At 50.9% G+C, this 27,249-nt stretch overlaps 2 protein-coding genes across 9 annotated transcripts in view; one reads left to right on the plus strand and one right to left on the minus strand.

Annotated features, from left to right (window-relative positions):
- Positions 1 to 69: 69 nt before the first annotated feature.
- On the plus strand, positions 70 to 5,519 carry Rhbdd3 (rhomboid domain containing 3). 4 transcript variants are annotated; one of them, XM_027956049.2, is made up of 8 exons: positions 70 to 256; positions 426 to 583; positions 907 to 1,095; positions 2,250 to 2,438; positions 3,252 to 3,635; positions 4,564 to 4,726; positions 4,814 to 5,098; positions 5,177 to 5,519. In XM_027956049.2, the coding sequence occupies exons 4-8, from the start codon at positions 2,291 to 2,293 to the stop codon at positions 5,349 to 5,351; spliced, it is 1,155 nt and encodes a 384-aa protein (XP_027811850.1). In that variant the 5' UTR covers positions 70 to 256; positions 426 to 583; positions 907 to 1,095; positions 2,250 to 2,290; the 3' UTR covers positions 5,352 to 5,519. The 4 variants fall into 4 exon arrangements, with proteins under 4 accessions (XP_027811850.1, XP_027811853.1, XP_027811852.1 ...); XM_027956052.2 differs by lacking the exon at positions 907 to 1,095; XM_027956051.2 differs by lacking the exon at positions 426 to 583.
- An 866-nt stretch (positions 5,520 to 6,385) lies between these two features.
- Positions 6,386 to 27,249, minus strand: part of Emid1 (EMI domain containing 1) — a 41,506-nt gene continuing 20,642 nt past the window's right edge. For 3 of the 5 annotated variants that reach the window (XM_027956038.2, XM_027956037.2, XM_071614892.1), the window contains 7 exons: positions 26,191 to 26,289; positions 26,006 to 26,058; positions 25,560 to 25,622; positions 25,416 to 25,460; positions 15,985 to 16,029; positions 11,262 to 11,346; positions 6,386 to 6,612 (listed from right to left, as the gene is read on the minus strand). In XM_027956038.2, the coding sequence (XP_027811839.2) occupies positions 6,485 to 6,612; positions 11,262 to 11,346; positions 15,985 to 16,029; positions 25,416 to 25,460; positions 25,560 to 25,622; positions 26,006 to 26,058; positions 26,191 to 26,289 (518 nt within the window). In that variant the 3' untranslated portion in view covers positions 6,386 to 6,484. Of the gene's footprint in view, positions 6,613 to 8,914; positions 9,236 to 10,240; positions 10,332 to 11,261; positions 11,347 to 15,984; positions 16,030 to 25,415; positions 25,461 to 25,559; positions 25,623 to 26,005; positions 26,059 to 26,190; positions 26,290 to 27,249 lie in introns of those variants that run through there. The other 2 variants (XR_011708236.1, XM_071614897.1) reach the window with 2 other exon arrangements.

Here is a 27,249-nt window from a genome sequence, read left to right on the forward strand (position 1 = left end):
AAGAGTCTGCCCTGGAGGGAAACGGAGGCCGGCGGGAGAGGCTGGGGGAAGGGATCGGGGCCTAGAACAACTGCTGACTAATCGACGGGCGGCGTGGGAGGGGGAGGGGGTTGCGCTTTGGCCGGTCGGCTGGGGTCACGCGCCTTCGTGCGCGCACGATGGGTTTGGAGACCCTGGGCCTCAGCCCGGAGCCGGAGTGCCGACTCCCAGCCGGGGGGCCCCGCCCGGCCCGCCGGTGTGGGGGGCGTGCTCCGCGGTGAGTACCTCGGACGCGTGGCCGGGGCCGGCGGGGGAGGGGACCGAGGCCGGTGAGCTAGGTGGGACACCCCGAACGCCTGGCCGGCCCCCGAGGGCCCTCCCCCAGTAACGGTCGGCCTTGAGAAGGTCCTTTAATCTTCCCGCATCCAATACCCTTGTCTTAACAGAAGGGGAAACTGAGGCCGAAGAAAGTTGAGTACTTTCCCCAAAGTCACAAAGCTGAGTTTGGCCCAGACCCTAGGATACCCACCAGCCCACTCTGTCCACCATCCGGAAGAATCCCTGTCCTTGACTTCCCATTCTGTGCTCCTGGCTTCCCTCTAAGGTAGGCAGGGCCTTGGGGTACTCAGCCCCATTTTGTGAATTGACGAAGCAGCTCCAGAGGGCTCAAGTCCCAGTTCTGTGTCTGTGGGCAAGTCCTTCACCCTTGTTTTGGTGCCCAGTAGGTGGATGGTTGTGAGGGTGAAAAGGAAGTTTGCTGCGACCTTCGACTCTACCCCCAGGCAAGGCTGTCACCTGCCCACTTTCCCAAACCTCCCCCCAGTTGCATACGTGGGTGCTCAGATCCAGTGCAGGGCAGGCTCACCCTAAATTCCTGAGCAGAACTGGAAGCCAAGTTCGGTTTTTTTTTTTTTTTTTTTTTTTTAGTGAACACAGAAAAAGCACCAGCTGTGTGCTAGGAGTACCCCGGTCAACCTGGGAATAAGAGGAGCCCCTCCTCCTATGAATTCAAACTACCTACCTCGGGAGGCATGCCAAGCTGTGCTCATGAGATAGGATAAGAGCTATGAAATGAAGTGTCAGAGGGGAAAGGACATTTGAGCTGGGTTTCAAAGGGTGAGTAGGAGTGTGTCGATTGGAGAGTTGGAAGGAAAGACATTTCAGGCAGAGAAGTTTTCCTCATTTTCCCCGCAGGACCTGGCAGATGCAGGGGCTGCCCTTGGCAAGGAAGCTGACTAGGCAGCCTTCCTGTGTCTCTGGGATCTTGCTTTCTTCTCTGAATTAGCTCAGTAGGCATCCTGAGACAGAGGCCTGGCCAGGGGTGAAGGGGCTCCAGCAGGGGCTGGAGGACAGCCTAGATGTCATAGGGGAACATGGGGGAGAAAAGAGCTTTGCTTTGTGGGCAGGGAATGGCAAGGTTTGGAGCCCAGAACTTGGACCAGAGCGGTTTGAACAACTAACTTCCTATTGAGGCTCTTCTTTGGGCCAGTTGGCAGCTGTATGTGCATATGTGGGGATGAGGGGATGGCTACAGTTTACTGAGCAGGAACTGTAGGCTGGAGCCTGCCTTAGCCTATTTCTTTCTCTTCTCACACTATGAAGAAAGGATTTTCTTATTCCCCATTTCACAGATGAGAAAGGGAAGGCTCAGAGGCTGGGAAAGTTGCCCCGTCATATAGCAGAAAGAGATGGAACAGATATTGGTGTTTTATGTGAAGGGAGGAGTTGGGGTCAGAGAAGCTATGCTCAGGGTTGAGGAGGAGGAGATGCCTTAGTCCCAGGTCATTTTGTATGGCTCACAGTGTGGGACCCTGTTACCCCTCTGCCAGTCCTCCCCCACCGCCTCCCCAGTCTGCCCATTGGCTGGCATTGACCCCTTGGTCAAGGGAAACTGAGGCCATCTGGAACCCTAAGACTGGGCAAAATGGAGTAGTAGTGAGAGGAAGGTAGTAGTCTGAGGGAACTAGGAAGCAGAAGGTGGCTAGAGGTGGCCCTGAATATGCCCTGGGGGAGCTCTACCCTTCTTTTCTACAGTCCAGGGCCCCAGTTAACTTCCCTGGCCCGGTACCAGGGCCCATCTGAACTCAGGACTTTCACACATGGGCAGGTGGAAGGGAAGATGGATTGGGCTCTGGGCTCCACTGTGGCCAAGCTGCTGGGCCTGCCTCTCCATCCTTAGTTCCCAGCACTGTAAAATGAGGCGGGTCAAGTGTGGGGAGTGAGAGAGATAAAACCTGCAGTAGTAACTGTTGTTTCCCTTACTCCCACAGCACAGAGTCCCGGGATCACGCTTGACCTTCCTCAGCCAACTATGCATGCCAGGGAACCCCCTGGCCTATTGTCTCCAGCACTGCCTCTTGCCTCCTCTGTCCTCATGCTGCTGATGAGCAGCCTGTGGCTGGTGGGGGCCGGCCCCAGCCTGACCCTGGCCCCGGAGCTGCTGCTGGACCCCTGGCAGGGTGAGAGCCAGCCAAGTGGACCTAGGAGAGTCTGGAGAGTTGCTGCAGGGTCTGCGATCAGTTGGTGGGAGCAGCATGGTTGTACAGGGGTGGGGCCTAGTACCCTGGGGACGATCAGCTTAAACAGGAGCATGCCCAGCTCATCCACAGCCGGGGAGGGCCAAGGACCCTGCAGAAGGGCCAGCAGGGTGGGGTGGGAACTTGTGGGGAGGAATTCTCTTCTGACAGCCTTCCCTCAAAATCAGTACTAAGCTTTCAGCTAAGCATGAGGATGGGGAGGAGGTGCTAGGGCTTGGAGGAGTGGTCCCCAGTTGAGCACTTGTTTGTCAATAATAACAACAGCTCCTGTTTATAATTGAGGAACCCAAATGATGCTCAGAGAGGTTAAGTAAATTGTCTAAGACCACGCAGCCTAGGGAGTGAGGTGGCTCCAGGAGTGAAGCGGGAAGTCTCGTGACAATTTGTGCTTCCACCTGGGCATGACGGATTTGGTAAATTTTATAGAGCACCTTCACCATGCCTGACACACAGTGAGTGCTCCATAGTGAGTGCAGAAGACTTGAGTGGTTGGTCCTTTGTTCTGTTTAACACAACAGGGGTGTGGCCACGACATTTGGAAGTCCTTGGTCCCCTCTACTTGGTCCTAATCCCTAATAGTGATTAGGTGCTAGTAGTGAGCACACTGCTTCCTGATAAGGGGAGGCTGGTTTAGGAGGTGGTCCTGGTGGAGGCTGATCCCCCGACCTAGCACACCTGGAACAGCCTTGAAGGGTGGGGCCAATAACCAGGTGCATAAGCCCTTCTCTCTCCCAGTGCACCGGCTGCTGACCCATGCCCTGGGCCACACGGCCCTGCCTGGCCTGCTCCTGAGCCTGCTGCTCCTGCTTGCCCTGGGCTGGCGGCAGGAGTGCCACCTGGGCACACTACGATTCCTGCACGCCTCTGCCCTGCTCTCCCTAGCCACTGGGCTGCTGGCTGTGCTGCTGGCAGGCCTTGGGATGTCCAGTGCAGCTGGTAGCTGTGGATACATGCCTGTCCACCTGGCCATGCTGGCAGGGCAAGGTCACTGCCCTAGATATTCCCAGGGGCTGCTGCCACCGTGGTTGCTGCCATGGCTGCTGCTTGCCCTGACCCCCCTGCTCAGCTCCGAGCCACCCTTCCTGCAGCTCCTTTGTGGCCTCCTTGCTGGCTTGGCCTGTATCCTTTGCCTGAGCACAGGGCCCGTGCCTGTGGGTACTGTGGCTAGGGCTCCGGGTGGGAAGGAAGTGGTACAACGGAGTCAGGCCCAAGCAATGTCCGGTGGCTGCGCACACATATCTGGGAGCATCTCCCTCTGGGCCATGCTCTGGGCTGGGGACTGGGGGCTCATGACCAGGTGGAGGAGCCAATTACAATTTAAAGGGCCCCATGGGAAGCCTGGGGGTGCTGAGGTGATCGAGGAGGCACTAACAGGACCCACTAACTTGGGTCCTGAAGGTGGCATCTGTGCCAAACATTCAGGAGGGAAGGGTTCAGGTGAAGAGAAGTGAAAAAGTGGGCCACGTGGCGGGCAGAAAGGGCGAGGGCCAGGGGCGGGAACAAGCCCGGAGTTCTTTGGGAACTGAGAGTGACAGTTGGCTGGAGGTGCAGTTGCCTTAAACATAGGCTTTTGCTCCAAAGATGCTTAATACCTGTGGGGGAAACTGCCACCAGAGACAATAGGCTGCCCCTCTACCCCTCTGTGGGGACTTCAAGGGAAGAGTCTGTTTCTGACACCAGCTGCCCAGGCCTGTCTGAATGGAAGCATGGTGGCCTGGCTGAGGCCATGGTGTCAGTGGAACTTTTCCTGGCAGAATCACAGACGTGAGCAGGCAGGCGGGTCCCTGGAACAGCAGTTGGGGTGGCTGAGGCTGGGAGGGCTGGATTGGGAGCAGGCACTTCTGGCTCCTGCTCTTGGTTGAGTGGCTTGTTAGGTCCTCCTCTTTGTCTTGCTGTTGCGGGGTGAAGACACTTTTCTTCAGGGCCATGGGGAGTGAGACACCCAGGAATGACCGCCCAGCACTCTCGGCCTGGGGCTGGCCGTGCAAAGCAGACCCATCCCTGCCTGGCTTCGGTTTTCCTTGACCGACTGCCCTGCTCTGGGCAGATGCTGCCAGAGCCTTAAGGTGGCTGGAGCCCTCGGAGCAGCGCCTACAGGTGATGCAGGAGAGCATCTTGTGCAGGACCCTGGCTAGGTGCTGGCCTTTGAGGCTTCTTCCCGCCCCAGGCAGCCTGGCTGAGCTGCCTGTCACCCTTCCTGCTGGAGCGAGGTGAGGGTGATGCTGTGACTTGGCCCTGCTGGTTGAAACCATGGCGGTGACTGGTGGCGAGGCCCTTCTCTGCTTCCACCCTCGCAGGTCTGCTGTCCCTGGACCTCCTTACCAAGTCTCCCCTCCGCCCTGGTCCCATGGCGATGGCACAGCCCAGCTCCCGCCAGGCCCGGGGCCTGTGCAGCTGACCTGGGAGGACCTGGAGGTGGGCCTGGATTGGGCTGGGTCCCGCTTCCCCCCAGGGGCCCCGATGTGGGCCGTCCTGGATGAGCAGATGCTGCAGGAGGGGATTCAGGCCTCACTGCTTGGCAGGCCAGTTGAGGAGACCCAAAGCCCACTGTGGCTGCCCAAGTCCTCAGTGTCCTCTCTGCGGTAAGCAGGGTTGGGGAGGTTGGGGCTCTGGTGTGGGGCCAGGGCCGCCCGGACACTCCCTCCTTGTCCACTTCACAGGCTGCAGCAGTTGGAGCGCATGGGCTTCCCCACAGAGCAGGCAGTGGTGGCACTGGCAGCCACAGGCCGTGTGGAGGGTGCTGTGTCACTGCTTGTTGAGGGGCAGGTGGACACTGCGCCCCTGGTGACCCAGGAGGAGGCGGCTGCCCACTGCAAGGGCCCTGGGCCTCCCTAACCCAGGCAGAGGGTGGGGGCACAGGCTTGGCCTAAAGGCAGGTAGCCTGAGTCCCTGCTCTGTCCACTGAGCCACCGTGGGATACTGGGGCACCCCTGGGGGCAGGGGAGGCCCCAGCGCATGCTGCCTGGAAGCTTTTTTAAGAATAAAAGCCAATTCATTTTCCAACCTGGGCCTCATCGGAGGCAGCAGTTGCATCTGACTCCTTTGTGTCGGGGTGTGGGGATGAACGAAGGGGTGAGCGAGCGAGCAGTGAGTGGCTGGCTGGGTGGCCAAGTGGGGAGGACATCTCCTTCATGTCCCGAGACACAGGGCTCCCACCCTGCAGTGTGAGTCCTCTTCTCCCAGGAAGCTGTGCTGGGCTGGGTCCCCTGCAGGGGCATTCTTCATCACTCCTCTTGTCCCCAGGCAGGCCTTCCCTGGCTGCCCTCTGTCCCAGGACACACTGAAGCCAGACGGGGTGGGATTCAGGCAGGGGACCTTTATTGGCCAGTACATATCTACCTCCCAGTGTCTGTCACAGGCACTTGTGAGAGCAGGCAGCCCCTTCTCTGACCTGGGCCCCGGGAAAGGGTGGGGGCTCAGGAGGCAGAACTGAGGCAAAGAGCCCCCCCACCAACCAGAGATTAGGCAGCCTGGCCTCGGGGTTGGGAACCCAGCACCAGGAGACAATGAGAGGAGGGATCCTCAGGGAGCTCCCCGGAGTGTGGCTGAGGAGGGAGGTGGAGACTGCCCAGCTAGCGTCCCTGTGGGTGGGAGGCCTGGCCACGCACCAGTTCTGGCCTCCACAGTGCCTTCGCATAGAGGCTCGGACAGCTGGCAAGAGACCTCCTGCCTGTGCCCTCTCCTCGGAGGCCTGGGTCACCCCATCTTACAGAGGGGAGCAGGCCCTTTATCAAGTGAGACCTCACCTCTTGCCTAGGCTGTCACTTTCCTCTAAGGCTCCAGTTGCTGCTGTGTCTCAGCCATGCACAGGGCGCCAGAGCTGAGATCTGCCCACCTCTGAGGCCTAGGTGGCAGAAGAGACCCTGAGGACACCAATAAATAGGAACTGGCAGTCTCTGGAGGAGCTGGCTTCATCCAGTCTAGGAAGGGAAACTGGTGTGGTCCACCCCGAGGGGCCACCACCGCCCTCAGCCTCTCTTGTCCTGGCTCCTAGAGGCCACGATCCGGTAGTTGGCTGTGTGTCCTCCCCTCTTTCCCCGAAGGAGGCTGGGGATGCCTGTGCTGGCAGGACCTGCCCCGGACCCCAGCTCTGGTTCTGCCGAAGGGAATAGAAGGAGAGTCCACGTTAGGGGATCCACACTGGGTGTCCACTTCCTCATGGCCTTAGGGGGTCCTGCAGGACTGGACACCCTCTGCCAGTGTACCCTGGAGTCTGGGAGGCAGAGCTGTGGGAAAAGAGGGATGTCTACAGGCTAAGTAGTGCCTGCCCCCCACCCCCCAGGATTTCGCAGCCCTCCAACCCAATGAAAGCATCCAGAGCCTCTCGGTTCCTGCTGTCAAGTGGGGATAATAACCAGACCTACTGTGTTTATATGAACTGTTCTGCGTAGAGCAAACGCTCCATGTGAAACAGAGGTGGTTTGTTGTTTTTTTGCAGCACTGGGATGGAACACAGGGCCTCATGCGTGCGAGGCCAGCACTCTACCACGGAGCTACACCTTTAGTTCTTTTTTTCTGCTTTCCTAATTTTGGAGTGAAGGTGTGCCGTGTATCATACCCATTTTGTAGCTGGGTAAACAGAGGCTAGAGAACAGACTGACTGTTCTTGGGTTAGGCCAGCAGTTGGGGGAAGGACTTAGGAGAGCCAGTTTCCCCCACTGATCTACTGTGCAGCGGCAAGCTGAACCCTTGTCAGGGTCTCATCTGTCTCAAAAATCAAGGGTGATTCAGAGATGGGGTGGATCAGGGATCACTGGTAGGGCACTTGCGGAGCATGTGCAAGTCCCTGGGTTCCATCTCCAGCACCACAAAAAATAAATAAGTAAATAAATAATAAAATCAAATCAGGGACATTGCCAGATAAGTCCCTGAGAGGGCCTAGGCAGCTCCAGTAATTACTTAAGTCAGGGTTGGGGTTGGGGCTAGGTGCTTGTGGGGTTGTGGGAGAGCATGTGAGGCACTGGGTTCGATTCTCAGCGCCACATAAAAATAAATAAATAAAATAAAAGTAATGTGTCCAACTATAACTAAAAAAATATTTAAAATAAATTAATTAAAGGTGAAAATTCCAATGGGACTGTGGTGAGATATGTCCCAATCTAGATGTAAGCTGTACCCCAAAGTGAAACAGAATAATGGGCATTGTTGGCACTTGAAAAATTTCCTTCAAAATCCAGAGCAGGAACTTCATCCTCCAGGAATCCTCCTGTGCCTCTCAGCTCTGCCTCTTAAAGCTAAATGAGAGCAGGGTACTGTTTTTCTAGCAGGAGAGGGACACTTAGCAAGGAGAGCCCCAGGGTAGTGGCTGAGCCTTCAGAGCCATTTCCAGGACAGTCACGTGGACTCTGCCAAGGGCACCGCCAGGGCGTGGGCTCTGTCACTATCCTAACTGCCAGTGCCCACGTGCCCCTGGGCTGAGACGTGGGATCTCCAGAGGAGACAGGCATGTACAGTCACTGTTGAGGGACAGCCTTATGGTGGAGCCTGGGAGGAGCGTGGCACCAAGCATTAGCTCCTGCACCAACTAGGGTCAAGACCTGGCCCCACCATGTCCCAGTTAGGTGGCCTTGGGCAAGCCACCAACTTTTGAGCCTCATCTGGAATGTGGAGATAACACTCCAGTTGTCACACTCTTGCGATAAACTAGGTTTAATGTGAGCAGGAGTGAAAAATGGTTTTTACAGTAAATTCTGGACTATATGGTCACTAGATTGGTGTGGCTTGGACTCAGATCTTCTGTAGGTCTGGTCACTAAGATTCGTCATGACATGATCAAATTTGGGGCCCTGTATTTTCCCTGGACCAGGTGGGGGTGTTATGCTGATGGAGTCCAATGAACCAGGGCCCTGGAAGACAAAGTGACCCTGAGAAGGCACGTGAGCCCTCTGAGCCTGTTTCTTTACCTGTTCAATGGGCATTGCCCACCTGGTGACCCTAGTGTAAGGACTGGAGATGATCAATGTGAATCCCAGCCCAGGAGGTAGCTGCCGCTGTTATCAGTGATTATAACCCAAACACAAGCACCATCTGGGTCTTTTTTCTTCTTCAGTGCTGGGCTTAGACCCCGGCACTTGCTAAGCAAGTGCTCTACCACTGAGCTGTACACCCCCGGCCCCAGTGGGTCCTGTATCAGTCTCTACTCCTCTCCCCTATACTGGTCCCTTCAGGCCCTAACCCAAGCTGACTTCCAAAGGGGCCTGCCTCCAGGGCTTGTGGCCTCTGACAGGGGCATGGGCCTTCCCAGTTGCCTTCTTAAAAAGGTGCTGAGAGTCCGGGATTGGGTTCTTGGTCCTTTGGTCCCAGTGATCCCTTGAATCCCGTGGAGCTCAGGGAGGGTATGGAGGGGGGCAGGTATGAACTGGCTTTAGGGCAGGAGTCTGGGCGTGTCTCCATACCTTGGTCTCCCCTTGTAAGGTGAGAACAGGGCTTGTCTGGCTCAAATGGCCGAGGTCCAGGAGAGTCATTGTGAGAGGAGTCACAAAGTTGGTGAATGGGCTGTGGAAGTGGACTCCACACACACTTTCCAGCCTTCTAGGCCTTTTCCCACGCAGGACTCTTGGACAGGATTGGCTCTCTCCACCCCCCCATTCCACCTGGCACACCCAGGAGTCTTCCATGATCCAATGCAAGGGTCCCCTCTTCCAAGAAGTCTTCTCCAACCTCCAGCAGGAAGTGACAGCTCCTCACCTACATCCTTGGACACTGGTTTCCCCAAATCCCTGTAGATACGGGGATTTACTGCCACTGATGGGCAGCTTCCCAAGGCAGGAGCCCAGCTGCTCTGCAAGGCCCATGTGCCCACCTGAGCCTGGCATCCAGTATATGCTCCCTGTGATTCTGCTAAATAAAGGGGGCTTGGTTCTAACCTTGACCCTCTTTCCTGCTTGGGTCCTCAGTTTCTCTTTTTATAAAAGAGATGTAAGTAAGATCATGTCAAGGCCTCTCTGCACTGATGTGTTCACTGGATGTCAGATGCGGTGGCTGGAGGTGGGCGAAGGGCAGCAGGGGGTGAGTAGGAAAGGAACAGAGCCCGGCCTTGGGGCAGTCAATCCATACTCTCCTGGTGCCAGCCACAGGCTCTAATTGAAGGGGCAGGGACACCCTCAGCCTCACCTCAGGAGCCAGGCACCAGGGCGGGTACTCCCACCTGGAGTCCTGACATCCTTCTGTGCCCCACAGCCTGCCTTCTAGGACCTTCTTACTGTCGACCCTGCCAGATTCTCCAGCCCGACTCTCACCTCTCAGCAACCTTGAGGAACAAGTCCTCTGGGCTCTCTGGCCTCTTGGCCTTTGCTCTGCTGCCTGTTCCCTCTCCCCTGATCTTTGTCCTTCAGGTCACTGCCAAGACTTCACCTGGTCTAGGAAGCCCTCCCTGAGTGACCCCCTCCCACACACCAGCCACCCCACCATAGTACATCTCATCTTGGGTTTCAGAGCCAATGCCAGATCTGTCCCCAGCCCCGCAGTGCGCTAAGCTCACAAGGGCAGGGCTGCGTTTGATCTGTTGAAGCCCAGGCCAGCAAGGTGAGTGGCACAGAGTAGGTGCTCATCCACCCAAAACCAGAGCCCTCACTGTGCCAGTCACTGCCTAGTATGGGTGGACGGAAGGATGAATGGATGTCTGCTGGCCTGGGCCACGCATCAGGAGGCACCCTCTGCAGGCCCAGGCCCTTCCCAGTCCCTTCCTGGAAGGGGCTGCCCCTGCCTGCCCACCCTACCATTACCTGGCCAGATGATGGCTTCCAGCAGGGTGACCCGTCTGGCCAGGAGCTCCAGCTGAGCCTGCTGCTGCAGGAAGCTCTGTAAGCTAGGAGCCTGATGGGAGATTGAGAAGAGCAGACGGTGCGACTCTGGCCTCCAGGGCTGGGCAGGGAAGCTGAGGGACGAACGGGGTGGGCAGGTGCCAGGTGTCTTCAAGGTAGGGACATTTATATGTCTCCACTGAGACCTGCTCTCCCCTCCCTAAGGTGGGAACAGGGTTCGCCTGGCTCCTCAGATGACCAGAAGGGTGGGAATTGTGGGGTAGATGCCTGGGGCGAGGGTCTGTTTTGATCCCTGAAAGGTAACTGCAGGACAGGTGAGGAGAACCAAAGTGGAAACTGCAAGGGGGATACCTGGGGCCAGGAGGGCGCCCATGGGAGAGTCTCTGGAGTCTTAGGGGAAGGGGTCAGGATGTAGATGGTGCATTACACAGAGTCCTCTGGGGCCTGAATCTGGCTGTCACCCACAGTCTACTGCACTTCTGGAGTCGAGCTCCATGACCTACCGTCCCCTGGGTCTGGAGACTGGCTCTATCACCTCTGGATTCTACAGAGCTGGTCTGACTAGAGGCTCCATTTCCCCGTAATCCTCCTGTGGGCCTGGGCTCTGTCTTACCCATGAACCTCTGCACTGCTGGAGTCTGGTCCGTTACCCACAATCCCTTGCTGATCTAGAGTTTGGTTCCATTGCCCATCATCTCTTCCAAACTTACAATCTGTCATCTCTGGTTCCCCACAGGCCTGGAAATCACATCACCCACAATGCCCAGAGGCCCAGGTCTGACCCCAGGTGGGGATCCAGGGTCTCCAGGGCCCCTCTTCACCTGTGGAGGAGGGGCCAGTCATTGAGAGATGGGTGGTCTTGGCCTCTCAGGACTTGTTCAGGCCTCATGACGGGGCTTAGGCAAGTCCCACCCCAGGATGGCTTGGGGAAGGCTGACAGGCAGCAGCTGGGCTGTATGTCCGGCTGTCTGTCTCTACTCACCATAGAGCCCAATCATTGTTTCCAAGATTAAAACCCTCTCAGCTAAAATCTTCAAAGCCTCGCGTAGTTGGTGCAACCCCTCCCCCTGTGGAGGAAAGAGACAGATGCAGCCGTGATGGAGGGAGGGGAGGGGGCCCTGCAAAGCCTGTGTGGCCAGTGCCCCACCCAGGACATGCACCTGCAGTCTCTCCCCACCTGCGGTAGCCCAGGGCCCATGGACAGCCAGAACAAGATGGGGCGGGGACAAGGCAGGAGAAAGCGACCCCTGAGGGACCCATCAGAAAGTCCAGTTCAGTCCCAGATGGCTGCAAATCCAGATCCTCTGGAGGCAGGGGGATGCCAATCCACAGAGGCAGAACTGCTGTCCCAGAGCCTGTCCCGATCCTCACCCCAAGACTGCCACGGAGCCCACCCTGACCTCTGATCTCTGCTGCCCAACTCCAGTTGGTCTCGTTTCACCTGCATGACCTCTTGCTATGTCCCTGGGCCACCTCGACTCTCCTTTACTTCATATTCTGTTTTTCGTTTTGGCCTTGGGATTGCACCACCAATTGCTCTACCACTGAGCCACATCCCTAGCCCTTTTGATATTTTCTTTCCAGAGAAGGTCTTACTGAATTGCTCAGGCTGGCCTTGAACTCGTGAGTCTCCTGGCTCAGCCCCCCAAGTCACTAGAATGATGGGTGTATGTACTGCATCCAGCTACTTCCTATGCTTTATGTAATTTTGTAAAATTATTTTTTGTGGTTCTGGAGATCAAACCCAGAGCCTCCCACAAACTAGACAAATACTCTATCTAACACCAAGCTCTACCCCCAGCTTCAACTTATATTCTTTAAATCCACTTCTCAAATTTCACATCAGCCTCACCCTAATTAACTCTATCAGTGAGATCAGGCCACTTATAAAGAAGCAAAAATGCCAGGGGTGATGGTGCATACCATTTGGGAGGCTGAGGCAGGAGGATCGTGAGTTCAAAGCCAGCCTCAGCAAAAGTGAGGCGCTAAGCAACTCAGTGAGACCCTGTCTCTAAATAAAATACAAAATAGGGCTGGGGGTGGGGCTTAGGGTTTAAGTGTCCCTGGGTTCAATCCCTAGTAAAAAGAAAGGAAAGAAATGAAGGAAAGAGAGAAAGAGAGAGAGAAAGAGAAAGAAAGAAAGAAAGAAAGAAAGAAAGATAACATGTTTGAGTGACATTGCCTTCAGGGAACCTGTGCTTAAAATGCTGGCAGGCCAGAGCCCCTTCCCCAGAAAAGAGCACTCATCCATATTCTGGAATGTCTTCTTGCCTCAGCCTCCCAAGTGGCTGGGATGACAGGTGGGTGCCACCACACCCTGCTGAAAATTTTCAAAATGAAAATGTAGGGGAAAGTTTTAAAAAAAACACTGTTTGCAGCCTGCCCCCAACAGGTGGCTTGCTGTTTTCACTGGTGACACCCAGATCCCCTCCTAGCCTGGCTGCACTTTGTGCTTTGTGTCTGGGGCCCGCTGGACACCTCCACTGGGCTGTCACACAGATACCTCCCGCTTTTCCATGAGCAGAGCGGCGGGCTTGCTCCTCCTTACTATTTTAGGTCTGATTCCTCACTTCCCTTCAGAGCCAAAGCAGCACCCAGAGTCTCTTAGCTCCATGGGCATCTGTCCTGCTGCACCCCCTCAGCTCCAGCCCCCGCAGTCTCTCACAACGATGACCCTGCTGGCCTCCTGTCTAGTTTCTTTCTCTTTCTCCCATGTTGTCCCTTCTCCCATCTGTTCTCCACATGGCCATCAGAAGGATATTTTGCAAAGAAAAAAATTCGACCATATCACTCGGAGTACTTCAGTGACTCCCCGGATGCCTATAAAACAAAGTTCAATTTCATTTGTAAGGGCCTCCTAAGACCTGAAAGCCTCCTTGGCCTCTGTCTCACTCCTTGTCACTCCAAGTATTTGCAGCTCTTCAAATACCTAGGGCTCACTCTTGCCCCAGGGCCTTTGCACGTGTTCCTGCTTCTCTGTCTAAACACCATTTGCCTGGCTATGCAGATTTCAGGCCTAGTCCATCTCCATGTAGAAGATATGGGCTGGGGATGTGGCTCAAGCGGTAGTGTGCTCGCCTGGCATGCGTGCAGCCTGGGTTCGATCCTCAGCACCATATACAAACAAAGATGTTGTGTCCGCCGAAAAAACTAAAAAATAAATATTAAAATTTTCTCTCTCTCTCTCTCTTTAAAAAAAAATTTAAAAAAGATACTACAGCCTCTTCCATCATAGTTGAGTTCCCTCTGTCCTGTGGATGGTGATTAGGGTGTCTTTCCCCCCATTCCACACTAATCATCCCAGGAATGGGGACTGTGTCCACATGGCATCTGTGTCCAGAGTGCCCAGCCCTGGGCCTGGCACCACAGACAAAGGGAATGGTAGCTGGTTTCCTTGCTCCCGTGGGAGCTTAAAAGCCTGGGCTCCAGTTTTGGCTGGGCCTGTTTCTGTCTGAATGAAGGGTGAAGGTGGAGATCTATCTAGGTGGAATGGCTCTGGGTCTGCAGTGTACTCCTGTGGTCACTGGGTGTCACTGCAGAGCTACAGCTGTGCCAGGTCAACGTCTGAAAGATGTGCCAAGGGGACATGGGGAGGTGGAGTGTACACAGCACCTGTTCTCACCTATTTCCAACAGAGCTGCCCCCCCATCCAGTCCCCAAAGCCTCATGCAACCCCCAGCCCAGCGGGCCCCTCCGGGCAGGCAGCAAGCAGGGGCAGAAGAGCAGATGGACAAGGGAGGAAGGTGGACGAACAGGGACCTGCTACCTCTTGGGTCCCACATGTGGTCCTGCCCTGGGGTAGGCCAGGCAGCCTGACCCCCTGCCAGGGCTCTCCCTGCAGCGACCGAGCACAGTTTCACTCTGCCCCCACCTGGCTTGTGCCACCTCCCCTGGGTCGTGTTTCCAGAATGAAGGTCTCTGGGGGAGTGAGGGCCCTGGGGAGGCAGAGGACGGGGCTCACACAGACCTGTCCTGACCCCCCCGCTCAGCTTATTTCCACACTGAAACTAAAGAGTCCTGGAGGGAGGGCAGGAGGGTGGCTGGGGAGGCCAGCAAGCAACTGGGAGAGGTAGCAGGCTCCGGGAGTCGCCGGGAAACATGGAGGAGGCTCGTGCAGGGTCGGGGGTCCCACGGCTGTATCCATCCCTGACCCCACAATCAGGAACCGAGAGGCAGGGCAGACACTGCAGCTGCCCACGTCCTCATTAGTGTCCGGGAGAAAGTAGGCTGTCCCGGCCAGACTGCATGGGGAGGGAGGTGCAACCCCATCCTCCAGAGGAGCCCCCCACGGTCTGTCCGGTAGAGGTGTCTGCCCCACCTGACCCACTTTCTATGTCAGCGATGGCCTCCAGGTGCCCGCATTGTGGGGCCTCAGGCATGGTATGTTCTAGGCTCCTGATCCTTCCCTCACAGGCCTCTGGGGGAGTAGATTTCTAGACCCTGAAATTCCCTTGTTGCAGTTATCCCTGATTACAGAGGTCCCAGGACCCCACATCAACTGTGCAGTTTCTGAGGGTGCTGTTTCTAGGTTCCTTTATGCACTCTGTCGTCTGGGTGTCTGACTCTTTCCTTCCTTCCTTCTGTTCCCAGGGTCTACCACTGAGCTATCTCCCCATCCCTATTTATTTTATTTTTTTCTCCGCACATATTGATGGGATTATCCATTTTATTTGGAGACAGGGTCTTGCTAGGTTGCCGAGGCTGGCCTCAAAGTCATGATCCTCCAGCCTTGGCCTCCGGAGTTGCTGTGATGACAGGGTGTGACACTGTACCCTGCTGTACGTGACAGCATCCCGGCCTCCCTTCCTAACCTTCCAGTTTGTCTGTGCACAGAACGGCACCCAGGTCCTCTCATCTCACTTTCCAGGGTTCTCCTGTGCATGAGACCATTCCTCTTGGGTCCCCTACACATGTGATGATATCTAGGATCCCGTGTTATTTATAGTCTTTTGGACACAGTGGGGTTGAGTCTCCCGACCTCCTTAACCATGTCGAGTGTGTACACATGGTCTCCAGGCCTCCCTCCCTTCCCAGGCTTCCTGGTCTTCCTAGGTATAGGGCTGGTCTAGGTGTCCTGTCCCTCTCACCCAGGGCCTCCCAGCCCCTCCCAGCGCTAGGCCTTCCTTCCCACCCATCATGGCGCTCCCCCGACCCTTTCTCTTTTTCCTTTTTGTAGGGCGGGGGATCCAACCCAAGGGCCTCACTCATGCCAGGCAAGTGCTCGAGCACGGAGCTACGTCCCCAGTCCTGCTTCATGACTTTCTGTCCTGTCCCTCTGTCCCCTGTTCTGTTCTTCCACGAAGATACCGTCCTCAGGCTTCCCTTCCTTCCACAGACAGGGGGGCAGAAGCCGAAGTCCTTACCGGGAGGGGACCCTGGTGGCAGGGGATGCAGTCTGGCCTGAGTCAACCCAAACTACCCAGCAGAACCCTGGCCTTGAAAGGGCACAGAGGGAAGGTGAGGCAGGGACAAAGACAGAGACACAGGACATGGGTCTGCTGACAGGGCTAGTGCTGCTCAGCTGGGAGTGACAGGATCGGGGAGAGGGCTGGGCTGAGATGTGCCCAGGCTCCTGCCCGGGAGATCGGGCTGTAGTGGGGATCTGGACGGGGCGCCCCCACTCCCAGGGCCTAGTGAAGAGAGAATTCTCCCATGAGCACCCAGGGCAGGAGAAGGCAGGGCGTCGAGGCCGGACCAAAGCTTACCCAGTAGCTCTTCTCACCAGGATCTCCTTTGGGGCCAGGTTCTCCCTGCAAGGAGAGACAGAGACAGAAGTAAAGGAGGGGAGGAGAAAGAGTAGGGAGGGAGAGAGGGAGAAGAGGAAAGAGATGGATGGAGGGGAGACAGAGGGAGAAAGACTTAGAGAAACAGACAGATGGGCGAGGGTGTAGCTCAGTGGTAGAGCGCCTGCCTAGAATGTGTGACGCCCCAGGTTTAACCCCCAGCACCGCAAAAAACAAAGAACCCCCTAGAGAGTAGTTTATGTTGGACAACCGTTAGATAGAGTCAAATACAGAGGTGGTACATGCCTCTAATCCCAGTAACTTGGGATTCTGAGGCAGGAGGATTCCAAGTGAGGCCAGCCTGAACAACTTAACAACACCCTGTCTCAAAATAAAAATAAAAAGGATGAGGGGCTGGGCGTAATGGTGCATGGCTGTAATCCCAATCAGGAGACTGAGGCAGGAGGATCTCAAGTTCAAAGCCAGCCTCAGCAATTTAGGCCCTAAGCAACTTAGTGAGACCCTGTCTCAAAATAAGAAATAAAAAGGGCTGGGGATGGGGCTCAGTGGTTAAGCACCCCTGGGTCCAATCCCTGGTACAAAAAAAAAAAAAAAGACTAAGGATGTTGCTCAGTGGTAAAACACCCCTGGGTTCAATACCACAAGAAAAAAAAAACACAAAACAACTGTTGAAGGCAATGGAAAGTGATAAAGAACAGCCAGAAACAGGACATTCAACTCTTGGAAGAAGGAAATCACACGGGGTAAAATTCATGTATTCATTTTTTCCTCAGAAGGGATGGCCTGGCAAATAGAGTTCAAGCAGCAATCTGTGGTTTAATTTCCCCGAGGAGTTAGAGGTCCAAGTTGAAGCCGCCAGAGAGGAGGGAACTGTGGAGAAACCCTGGAGATCAGGGAGCCCCAAGAAAGGGAACAACATCTGCATAAATGCTGTCCTCTAGCCCTTTGACGATCCACAGGGCAGAATTCCAAGGAGCCCAGGAGAGAGTCAGCAGGTTGGTGGAACTCAGCGTGGATTTCAACAATTCCCCACCACACAGGAGACAGAGTTCTGAATGCCTAAGGCTTTCTAATGCAAGTCCAGAGAGGCCATGCTTCAGGAATAAAGACTATATCCCAAGACCTGGGATTTTTTTTTCCTAGGACCAAGGACAAAACCAAAATGGGCTTTCCTCGATAAAGCCTAAAACTAGGTCTCCCAAGGAGCAAGATGATCCATTAGTAATTTAATTGTGCTAAAACAAAACACTGTTCGGCATATGATAATAGAACCCAGAGTGTCCTCAATACATTATCTACATTGTCTAGTATGCAATAAGAAAGTTACAAGATGTGAAAAACAGGAAAATGTCACCCAAATTCAAGAGAAAAAACAGTCAACAGAAACAGACCAAGCTGGGCACGGTGGCCCACACCTATAGTCCCTGCCAGTTGGGAGGCTGAAGCTGGAGGATCCCAAGTTCAAAGGCAGCCTGAGCAACTTAGCAAGAACCCGTCTCAAAATAAAACAAAAAGGCCTGGGGACTGGCTGAGTGGTACAGCACTTGCCTAGAGTATGTGAGGCCCTGGGTCAATTCCCAGTGCCACACACACGCACACCAAAGAAACAAATCACAGCCACCAACGTGTTGTAATGATTAGCAGACAAGGGTTTAAAATACCTATGACAGATAGGGTAAAGAATTTATTGGAATCAATATAATAATAGCTTACGCAATGGAGAATTTTGGGATAGATGTGTAAATTACAAAAAAAAAAATTCAAATGGAAATTCTGGAAATAAAAATTCACTAGATGGGATTAACAGAAGACTGTACACAACAGAAGACATGATCAATTTGAAGACAGGTCAATGGAACAATTCAAACTGAAGCATGAACCGAAAAAGGGTTTTTAAAAAACTGGGCTGCCGTAAAGAAGAATGAATTTATGGCATTTGCTGGTAAATGGATGGAACTGGACACTATCATGCTAAGTGAAATAAGCCAGTCCCCCGGGGCTGGGGATGTGGCTCAAGCGGTAGCGCGCGCGCTCGCCTGGCGTGCGTGCGGCCCGGGTTCGATCCTCAGCACCACATACAAATAAAGATGTTGTGTCCACCGAGAACTAAAAAAAAAATATATTAAAAAAAAAATAATAAGCCAGTCCCCCAAAACCAAAGACTGGATGTTCTCTCTGATACGTGGGTGCTAACACACAATAAGGGGGTGGGGAGAACAGAAGTTCATCATATTAAACAAAGGAGAATGAAGGGGGCGGGGAATGGGGGGGAAAGACAGTGGAATGAACAGGACAGGACTTTCCTGTGTCCACATATGAATACACGACCAGTGTGACTCCACATCCTGTTCAACCACAAGAATGGGGTCCTAATTAGAATGTGATAGTCTGTGTATGTATAATATGTCAAAATACATTCCACTGTCATATATGTCTAAGAACAATAAATTAAAAAAAGAAAAGAAACCCTGGGCTGAATGGAGCAGGGTGTGGTGGCACAGGTCTGTAATCTCAGCGACCCCAGAAGCTGAGGCCAGTGGATGGCAAATTCAAGGCCAGCCTGGACAACTCAGTGAGGACTTCTCTCCAAACCAAACAAAGGGCTGGGGAAGTAGCTTAGTGGTGGAGCGCTGGCCTAGCAGGTAAGAGGCCGGGTTCTATCCTCAGTGACACAAAAGAACTTCAAAAACAGTTGAATCCCATAATAGTCTCCACTATGATAGCTGAAGACTTTAACACTGCTTATCAGAAATGGATCGATCCCAGCTGGCAGAAAATCAGTGAAGACATAGTTAACCTCAGTAGCACCGTCAATCAATGGTGTATGATTGAAATTTAGAGACTACTTCATCCAATGACAGCAAAGGACACATTCTTCTCAAGCTTAAGAAGAACATTCACCAGACAGATGACAAAGGGCCGTAAAATACACCTCAACAAATTTTAAAAGAATAGAAATCATATAGTGGATTCTCTCAGACCACAATGGAATTCAGTTAGAAATCCATTACAGAAGGATAACTGGAAACTTCTAAAATACTAGGAGATTAATTAACATACTTTAGCACATAGGTCAAAGAAGGGGTCTCAAGACAAATGTAAACATGTTTTGAATTAAATGAAAATTATTCATGCATGCTAAACATGTGCTGTACCACTGAGCTACACCCTCAAACCCCAAATCATTTTATGAGGCCAGGATTACCCTGATATCATCCCCAAAGACATTATAAGAAACTGCAAACTGATATCTTTCATAAACATAGACACAAAAGTCTTCAATAAAATATTAGCAAATCAAGTCCAACAATATATAAAACTAAGTATGCACCATCAGTGAATGAAATTTATCTCATTATGCAAGATTAGATCAGCATTCAAAAATCAATTAATGCTTGTGGCTCAGTGATATAGTGCTCGCCTCACATGTGTGAGGCCCTGGGTTTGATTTTCAGCACCACATAAAAATAAATAAATAAAATAAAGATAAAAAAAAAATCAATTAATGCGTCAGGTGTGTTGGCACATGCCTGTAATTCCAGAGGCTTGTGAGGCTGAGGCAGGATGATCGAAAGTTCAAAGCCAGCCTCAGCAACTTAGTGAGGCCCTGAGCAGCTTAATGAGACCATGTCTCAAAATAAAAGGGCTGGTGATGTAGCTCAGTGGTAACGTGCCCCTGGGATTAATCCTCAGTATGTGTGTATATCCCAGCAAGGTAATCTGTAATATCAATGAACTTATTTTAAAGCTTTTACAGAGAAGCAAAGGACCCAGAATAGCCAACTCAGTATTTTTTTGGGGGGGGGGTACTGAGTACTGGCCATTTTACCCAGTCCTTTTTATTTTTCATTTTGAGATAGACTCTTCCTAAATTGCTGAGGGTCTTAGTAAGTGTTGAGGCTGGCCTCAAACTTGTGATCCTCCTTCCTCAGCCTCCTGAATAGTTGGGATTATAGGCATGTGCCACCACGACCAGTGTGAACTCAATATTAAGAGAGAAGAATAAAGTTGTAGTATTAAAGCTGCCTGACTTCTTATAAAGCTGCACTAATCAAGACAGCATGTTGCTGGTCAAAGAACAGAAAACTAGATCAATGGGGCAGACTAGATGCCATAAAAGAGATTCACATAAATATAGTGAACCTATATTCAACTAAGGAGCAAGGGTAACAAGGGAGCAAAGACAGACTTTTCCAGAACTAGTGCTAGAACACTTGGCCATCCACATGCAAAACAAACAAATAATTACAATGAACCCCGCAGCTCTCGAGGCTGAGGCAGAAGGATCCCCTGTGACCAGGAGTAGAACCCAGCTGAGAAACATGAAACCTTACACCCTCACAAAAATAAACTCAAAATCGGCCACAGACCTAACTATCAATACAGGACTACAAAACTCCTAGAAGATAACATGGAAGAACACCTAGATGATCTTTCATATGCCATAATGTTTAGACATAACACCAAAGGCATGATCCATGAAAAGACATGATTGACAAATGGATTAAACTAACAACTGCTCTACATAAAACATTGTTAAGAGAATGGGAAGACCAGCCAAAAGCTAGGAGAAGAGATTTGCAAAAGACACCCTGAACAAAGAACTTAAAACTCAACAATATGAAAAAAAAATCCAATTAAAAATGTCAAAAGACTTGAACAGACACCCTTACCAAACAAGATATACAGACAACAAATAGGGTATAAGAGGGTATTCAACATCACACATCATTAGGGAACTGAAATTGAAACAACAATGAGATAAAACAAAAACAACCCCCTAATAATTTGTCAATACACACGTGCTGGAATAGCCACAATACAGAATAGGACCAACACCAAACCCTGGCAAGGGTATGGAGCAACCTCAACTCTCATTCATTGCTGGTGGGAATGCAAAATGGTATAATCACTTTGGAAGGCAATTTGGCAGTATCCTATCTGGGGGATAGGAGTGTGCTTCAATGATAGAGTGCATGCCTAGTTATCTTGGGGCTTGTGGTTTGTCCCATAGCACCACAAAAGTAAAAATACAAATAAAATAGTCTGTGTTATCTTAATTTTTTTGCAAGCTATTTTAGCTGGGTATAAAATTATATGTTGGCAGTTTTTTCCACTTTAACATTTTAAAGATGTTGTTCCATGGTTCTGAATTATATAAAGTTTCTCTTGAGAAACTGGCTGTCATTGTTACCCTATACATAATGTGTCTTTTTATATATATAGTGTGACTTTTAAGATTTTCTCTTTAGCCAGGCATGGCGGTGCATGCCTTTAATCCCAGAGGCTTAGGAGGCTGAGGCAGGAGGATTGTGAGTTCAAAGCCAGCCTCAGCAATTTATCCCCTCTTAAGCTGGGTGCAGTTATTTGTGTCTAAAGCCTTGGCTGTGCATTAGGCTGAGGCAGGAGGATCTCTTAAGCCAGGAGTTTGAGGTCAGCCTAAGCAACACAGCAAGACCTTGTATCTGTTTCTCTCTCTCTCTCTCTGATGGAACTGAGGATTGAACCCAGGGGTGCTCTACCACTGAGCTACATCCCAGTCTTTTTAATTTTATTTTTTTAATTTTTTAAAAGATATTATTTTTAGTGATGAACAACATCTCTATTTATTTATTTATTTTTAAATGGTGCTGAGGATCAAACCCATTGCCTCACATGTGCAAGGCAAGCACTCCACCATGGAGCCATAACCCCAGCCCTTTAATTTTATTTTGAGATAGGATCTTGCTAAGTTGCTCAAGCTGATCTCGAAATTGTGGTTCTTTTGCTTCAGCCTCCCAAGTTGCTGGGATTATAGGCATGTGTCAGTGCACACAACTAAGATCCATTCTCTGAAAAAAGAAAAAGAGGGAGGGTGTGAGGGAGAAAGAGAGAAAAGAAAGAAAGAAAAACCTAAACACACCTTTAACATATGATCCAGCAATCATGCTCATCAGTATTTACCAAATGAACTGAAAATTTATGACCACATAAAAACTTGCCTCTGGGTTTTTTGTTTGTTTGTTTATTGGTTGGTACCAGGGATTAAACTCAGTGGCACTGAAACACTGAGCCACATCCACAGCCCTATTTTGTATTTAAAAAAATTTTTTGGTAGTTGCCTTTATTCTATTTGTTAATTTTTATGTGGTGCTGAGGATCGAACTCAGTGCCTCATACATGCTAGGCAAGTGCTTTCCCACTGAGCCACAGCCCCAACCCCCTATTTTGTATTTTATTTATAGACAGGGTCTCACTGAGTTGCTTAGCACCTTGATAAATTGCTGAGGCTGGCTTTGAACACATGATCCTCCTGCCTCAGCCTCCCGAGCCTCTGGGACTATAGGCATGCACCACCATGCCTGGCTAAAGAGAAAATCTTAAAAGACACATTAAGTATAAAAGACACATTATGTATAGAGCAATAATGACACCCAATTTCTCAAGAGAAACTTTATATAAGTCAGAACCATGGAACAACAACTTTAAAATGTTAAAGTGGAAAAAAACTGCCAACATATAATTTTATACCCAGCTAAAATATCTTGCAAAAAAATAAGATAACATAGAGACTATTTTATTTGTATTTTAACTTTTGTGGTGCTGTGGGACACACCACAAGCCTCAATCATACTAGGTATGCACTCTATCATTGAAGCACACTCCTATCCCCCAGAGACAGTTTTAGATAAACTGTCATCAGAGGACCAACAATACCAGAAAAGCTAAAGGAAGTGGCTGGGGTCTTGACTCAGTGGTAGAGTGCTTGCCTAGCACGTGTGAGGCACTAGGTTCGATCCTTCTTAGCACCACATAAAAATAAACAAACAAAGGTATGTCCATCTACAACTAAAAAATATTTAAAAAAAAAAAGCTAAAGGAATTTCTTTAGGCTGGAGGAAAAAGATGCTAGATAGAAATTTGGATCCACTGTAAGGTACAGAGTACTACAAATGGTAAGTACATCAGTAAATATAAATGTACTATTCATGGGGGAACCAATCCCCTGGTAACTGGGGATTGGGTTCCCTGTGGATCCCCAAATGCACAAATTCTCAAGTGCCTCATAAAATAATACAATATTTGCATAGATCCTACATATATCCTCCTATGTGTACAGATTATTTAAATCATCTCTAGATTACCTCTAATACATAATACAATGAAAATGCTATATAAATAGCCATTATACTGTAATGTTAGGAAATAATGTCAAGAAAAAATGTTCAATACAGATGCAATTTCTCCTGAAATATTTTTACTCCATAATTCTTTGAATCTGGGGACATGAAATCTATAGCCCTATAGGCTGATAGGGGTTTTTTTCTCTTTTTTCCTGTACAGGGGATCAGACCTAGGGACTCTCACTACTGAGTTACACCCCCAGGAGTTTGGTTGTTTGGTTGGTACTGGGGATTGAACCCAGGGGTGCTTTACCACTGAGCTACATCCCCAGTCCTTTCTGTTTGTCATTTTGAGACAGGGTCTCACTAAGTTACTGAGGGTCTTGGAAAGTTACCCAGGCTGGCCTTGAACTTTCAATCCTTCCCTGAGTCGCTAGGATCATAGGCATGTACCACTACCAGTAGGCTAGGACTATACCTTGTCTTCTTTAAAAGTTGATGATTCACTTACTTATTTATTCGGGGGTATTTGAGACTGAACCCAGGACCTTGCACATGCTAGACAAGTGCTCTACCACTGAGCTAGATTCCCAGTCTTTCTCATTTTGAGAAAGGATCTCACTAAGTTACCAGACTGGCCTCAAACTTGCAGTCCTCCTGCCTCAGTCTCTTGAGTGGCTGGGATTACAGGTGAGTGCCATCACACCCAGCTCTCAACTGGCTATTTAAAACAATAATACTAATGTTGGGCTCCAGGTGCAACTCAGTGGTAGAGCACTTGCCGAGCATGTGCAAGGTCCGGGGTCTGATCCTCAGCATTGCCAAGAAAAAAAATAACGTATCAGGGTTTATAACAAAAGTAGAAGTACAATATAGAGCATCAATAGCACAAAGGAAAACAGGAGGTGAAAACAGAATTATCTATCTTTAACATGCCTACTTACACATGAAGTCCTACGATATGAATTCAAGTAAATTGTGATATGACAAGGGCACATATAATGACACATATTGTTACTCTTAAAGCAATCGTGAAAATAGTCACATAAACAGTCATTTTTAAAAAGTTATTAGTGGGCTGGGTTGTGGCTCAATGGCAGAGCACTTGCCTCCCACGCATGAGGTCTGGGCTTGATCCTCAGCATCACATTAAGTAAGTAAGTAAGTAAATAAATAAAGATATTGAGTCCATCTACAACTAAAAAAAAAAAAAAAGTTATTAGTGGGCTGGGCTGAAGCTCAGCCACAGAGCACTTGCCTAACGTGTGTGAGGCAATGGGTTAAATCCTCGGTACCACACACAAAAAAAAACCAAAAAACAAATAAAATAAAGGTATGGTGTCCATCTATAACTAATAAAAATATTTTAGTGAAGGTAAAATGAAATCTTTAAATGTACTCAGTCCAGAAGAAAGAAATAATAGAAAGGGGAAGAGAAACAAAGAACAAATGGGATAAATAGGACAAAAACAGAATCATATAATAATTATGCATATTATTAAATAGAAATGAATGAAAAGTCCTACTTTTGAAAAAAGCAAGACTCAAGATACATGCTGTTTATAAGAGAAGCACTTTAAATATAAAGGCATAGCCTGCACTAATGCAGTCAGTGGCGCACACCTGTCATCCCAGTGGCTTGGGAGGCTGAGGCAGGAGGATCTTGAGTTCAAAGTCAGATTCAGCAACTTAGCGAGGCCCTAAGCAATTCGTGAGACCCTGTCTCTAAATAAAAAATAAAAAGACTGGGGATCTGGCTCAGTGGTCAAGTGCTCCTAGGCTAGATCAAAAAAGATGCACCATATAAACACCAAGCATTGGAACGCTGATGTAGCTACTTAATAGTAAGTAAAGTAGAATTCAAGACAAGAAGTATTATCAGAGATAAAGATATTACTTCCATAAAGATAAAAAGGCCAAGGAAACACTGAAATCCAAAACATATAGGTGCCTAATAACAAAGATTCAAAATACAAAGAGCAGAAATTGATTGAATTAAAGGGAGAAAAGGACAAATGTATAATCAGAGTTGGACAGACTAGAAGTACAAAGAGTCAAAAATATGTGCAGGGAAAGAGAACAAGAAAGAGTCCTGAACAGCCAGAGTGAAGTCTGAAGCCTGATTCTACAAGGATGACAGGTCCCAGAGTTGGGGAGCAACCCAGAGAATGGAGCTGCCTGGTCCAGACAGGAAGGTCAGAGGCCGTGGCTGCAAGGGCTGGGCCCAGAGCAGGGGTGCGGCATACGGGATCCTGGGTGGGTGCTTATAGGGCAGATATTGTCATTTACCTGCTGCCCCGTGAAGCCTTGGGGGCCAGGCTCCCCACGTAGTCCCTGTAGAGGAGGAAGAGAGACTGAAGTTAGCTGTCAGGGGCTCTGACCTAGGGCCCTTGGACCCCCAGAATCCCCACCGGAGGCCATGTGGGTACTCACTCTCTCGCCCTTCTCTCCTGGATTGCCAGGGACTCCTTTGGGTCCAGGGGGGCCTTGAGGTCCCTGAGCAATAAGACAGGGCCTCAGTTTTGTGGGGTGGTAGGAGAGAATGGGCAGGGGCTTGGGAGCAGAGGGGTCAGGGAGGGAACCCCAGCCTAGCCTGGACCTCATCCTACATAGAGTTAATAGAGCCCCGGAGTCCGTCAGTCCCCACCCGACCTGCAGATGTTGCCATATGCTGGCCACAGCCCTAGGACAAGGATCTCCACTTTTCTCAGCCTTAGGTGACAACAATCCTTGCTTTTTATTGCATTAGAAAATTTATGAAAAGTAGCTTGCACATCAAATGCTCGGTAAGTGCTTGTTGAAAGAATGAATTACAGGAAGGACGAACAGATGGATGGATGGGTGGGAACATGAGTGGGGACACTCAGAGAAGGACTCACCATGTGTCCAGGACTCCCGGGAACACCTGTGGGACCAGGAGGTCCAGGGGGACCTAGAATTAGACAGGATGTCCTCAGGAACAGAACAGAGTACAATGCCATCAACTGCCCCCTGGTAGCCACAGCCCCAGTCCCACTGCCACTTACCAATCCCACCTCATATGCCAGGCCTGGACGCAACTTACCCATGGGCCCTGGAAGACCAGGGGGACCTGGGGGTCCAGAGGGTCCCTGGGGCCAGTGGCTGCTAGTCTCAGTGAAGGTGTTGGAATGTAATGGGTCCCCTGAGAGAGGAGAGATGATGAATGAGCAGAGCTGTGTCACCCTGCCACCTCTGCCAAGTCAGCTCTGATGGACCAATGGGGCACCTGCAGCACAGACGTGCCAATGGGCACCTGCTCCCAGGGTGAGAAGTAAGGAGAGTGTGGGCCACGAAGGACCAGAGGCAGGGAGCCCTGGGTCTGACCTATTGCATTCCAGCTGGTAACGTCCAGAAAGACTCTTGGCTTTGCTGAGCCCGGACTGTTACTTGTCAAACGGGACTAATCCTAAAAGATCCTGTTTATTGACAACCTACTATGTCCCTGGCTTCTGTGCATGGGTATCCTAAGAGTTCTGGGAGGCTGCCACAAGGGAAGCTGAGAGGTGTTGAGGGCCACAGACGAGTAGGGATGACACATGGCATTTTTGCCAGAATGGAGTGGTTGAGAGGTGACTCCAGCAAGCCATTGAGATGATAATGGTTATGATAAGCTGTGTATTCAATTGTATATTAGACCCCTGCTGTCCGCCTCAGGCCTGCTACTTTGGAGTTCTCTCCGGGATTCCTGGGGAGTTCTTGTTGGTTGGAGAAGTGCCCGAGGAGGGATTTCCGGTTGGTGTGGTGTGTGCCTGGAGGAGGAGCGTGGGTGGCGTTAGAGAGAGGTTCCGGGGAGCGTGTGTGGAGAGTGCCGGTGAGAGTTCGGGAATAAAGGTTGCTGTCTGAACCTACAAGGCTGTGTGGCGGCTCAGTTATTTTGTGCCCAGCCAGACTGCGGCAGAGAGGTAGAATAGGTAGTGAGTGAGTACCAGATGACTAACAGGGAGAATGAGTGAATGAACGGGGCCCAGCCACACCTCTGGAACGTGACAGAGATGGGGTTGGGCCTGGCTCTCCATGCTCTGACCCTGGCAGCACAGATGTGGGTCGGGCTGGGCTCCAGAGGAGGCGGCCAGGGACCCACATCGGGCCTAGCCTGGTGGAG

The sequence above is a fragment of the Marmota flaviventris genome, chromosome 1 (assembly GCF_047511675.1).
Source record: "Marmota flaviventris isolate mMarFla1 chromosome 1, mMarFla1.hap1, whole genome shotgun sequence".
Classification (NCBI taxonomy): Eukaryota; Metazoa; Chordata; class Mammalia; order Rodentia; family Sciuridae; genus Marmota; species Marmota flaviventris.

Excerpts from the sequence above, each read along its gene's own strand:
- Rhbdd3 (XM_027956049.2), top strand. The coding sequence starts at position 2,291 with ATGCATGCCAGGGAACCCCCTGGCCTATTGTCTCCAGCACTGCCTCTT. Across the intron at positions 2,439-3,251 it reads GCTGCTGGACCCCTGGCAGG|TGCACCGGCTGCTGACCCAT; the intron begins GTGAGAGCCAGC and ends TCTCTCTCCCAG. Across the intron at positions 5,099-5,176 it reads TCCTCAGTGTCCTCTCTGCG|GCTGCAGCAGTTGGAGCGCA; the intron begins GTAAGCAGGGTT and ends TCCACTTCACAG.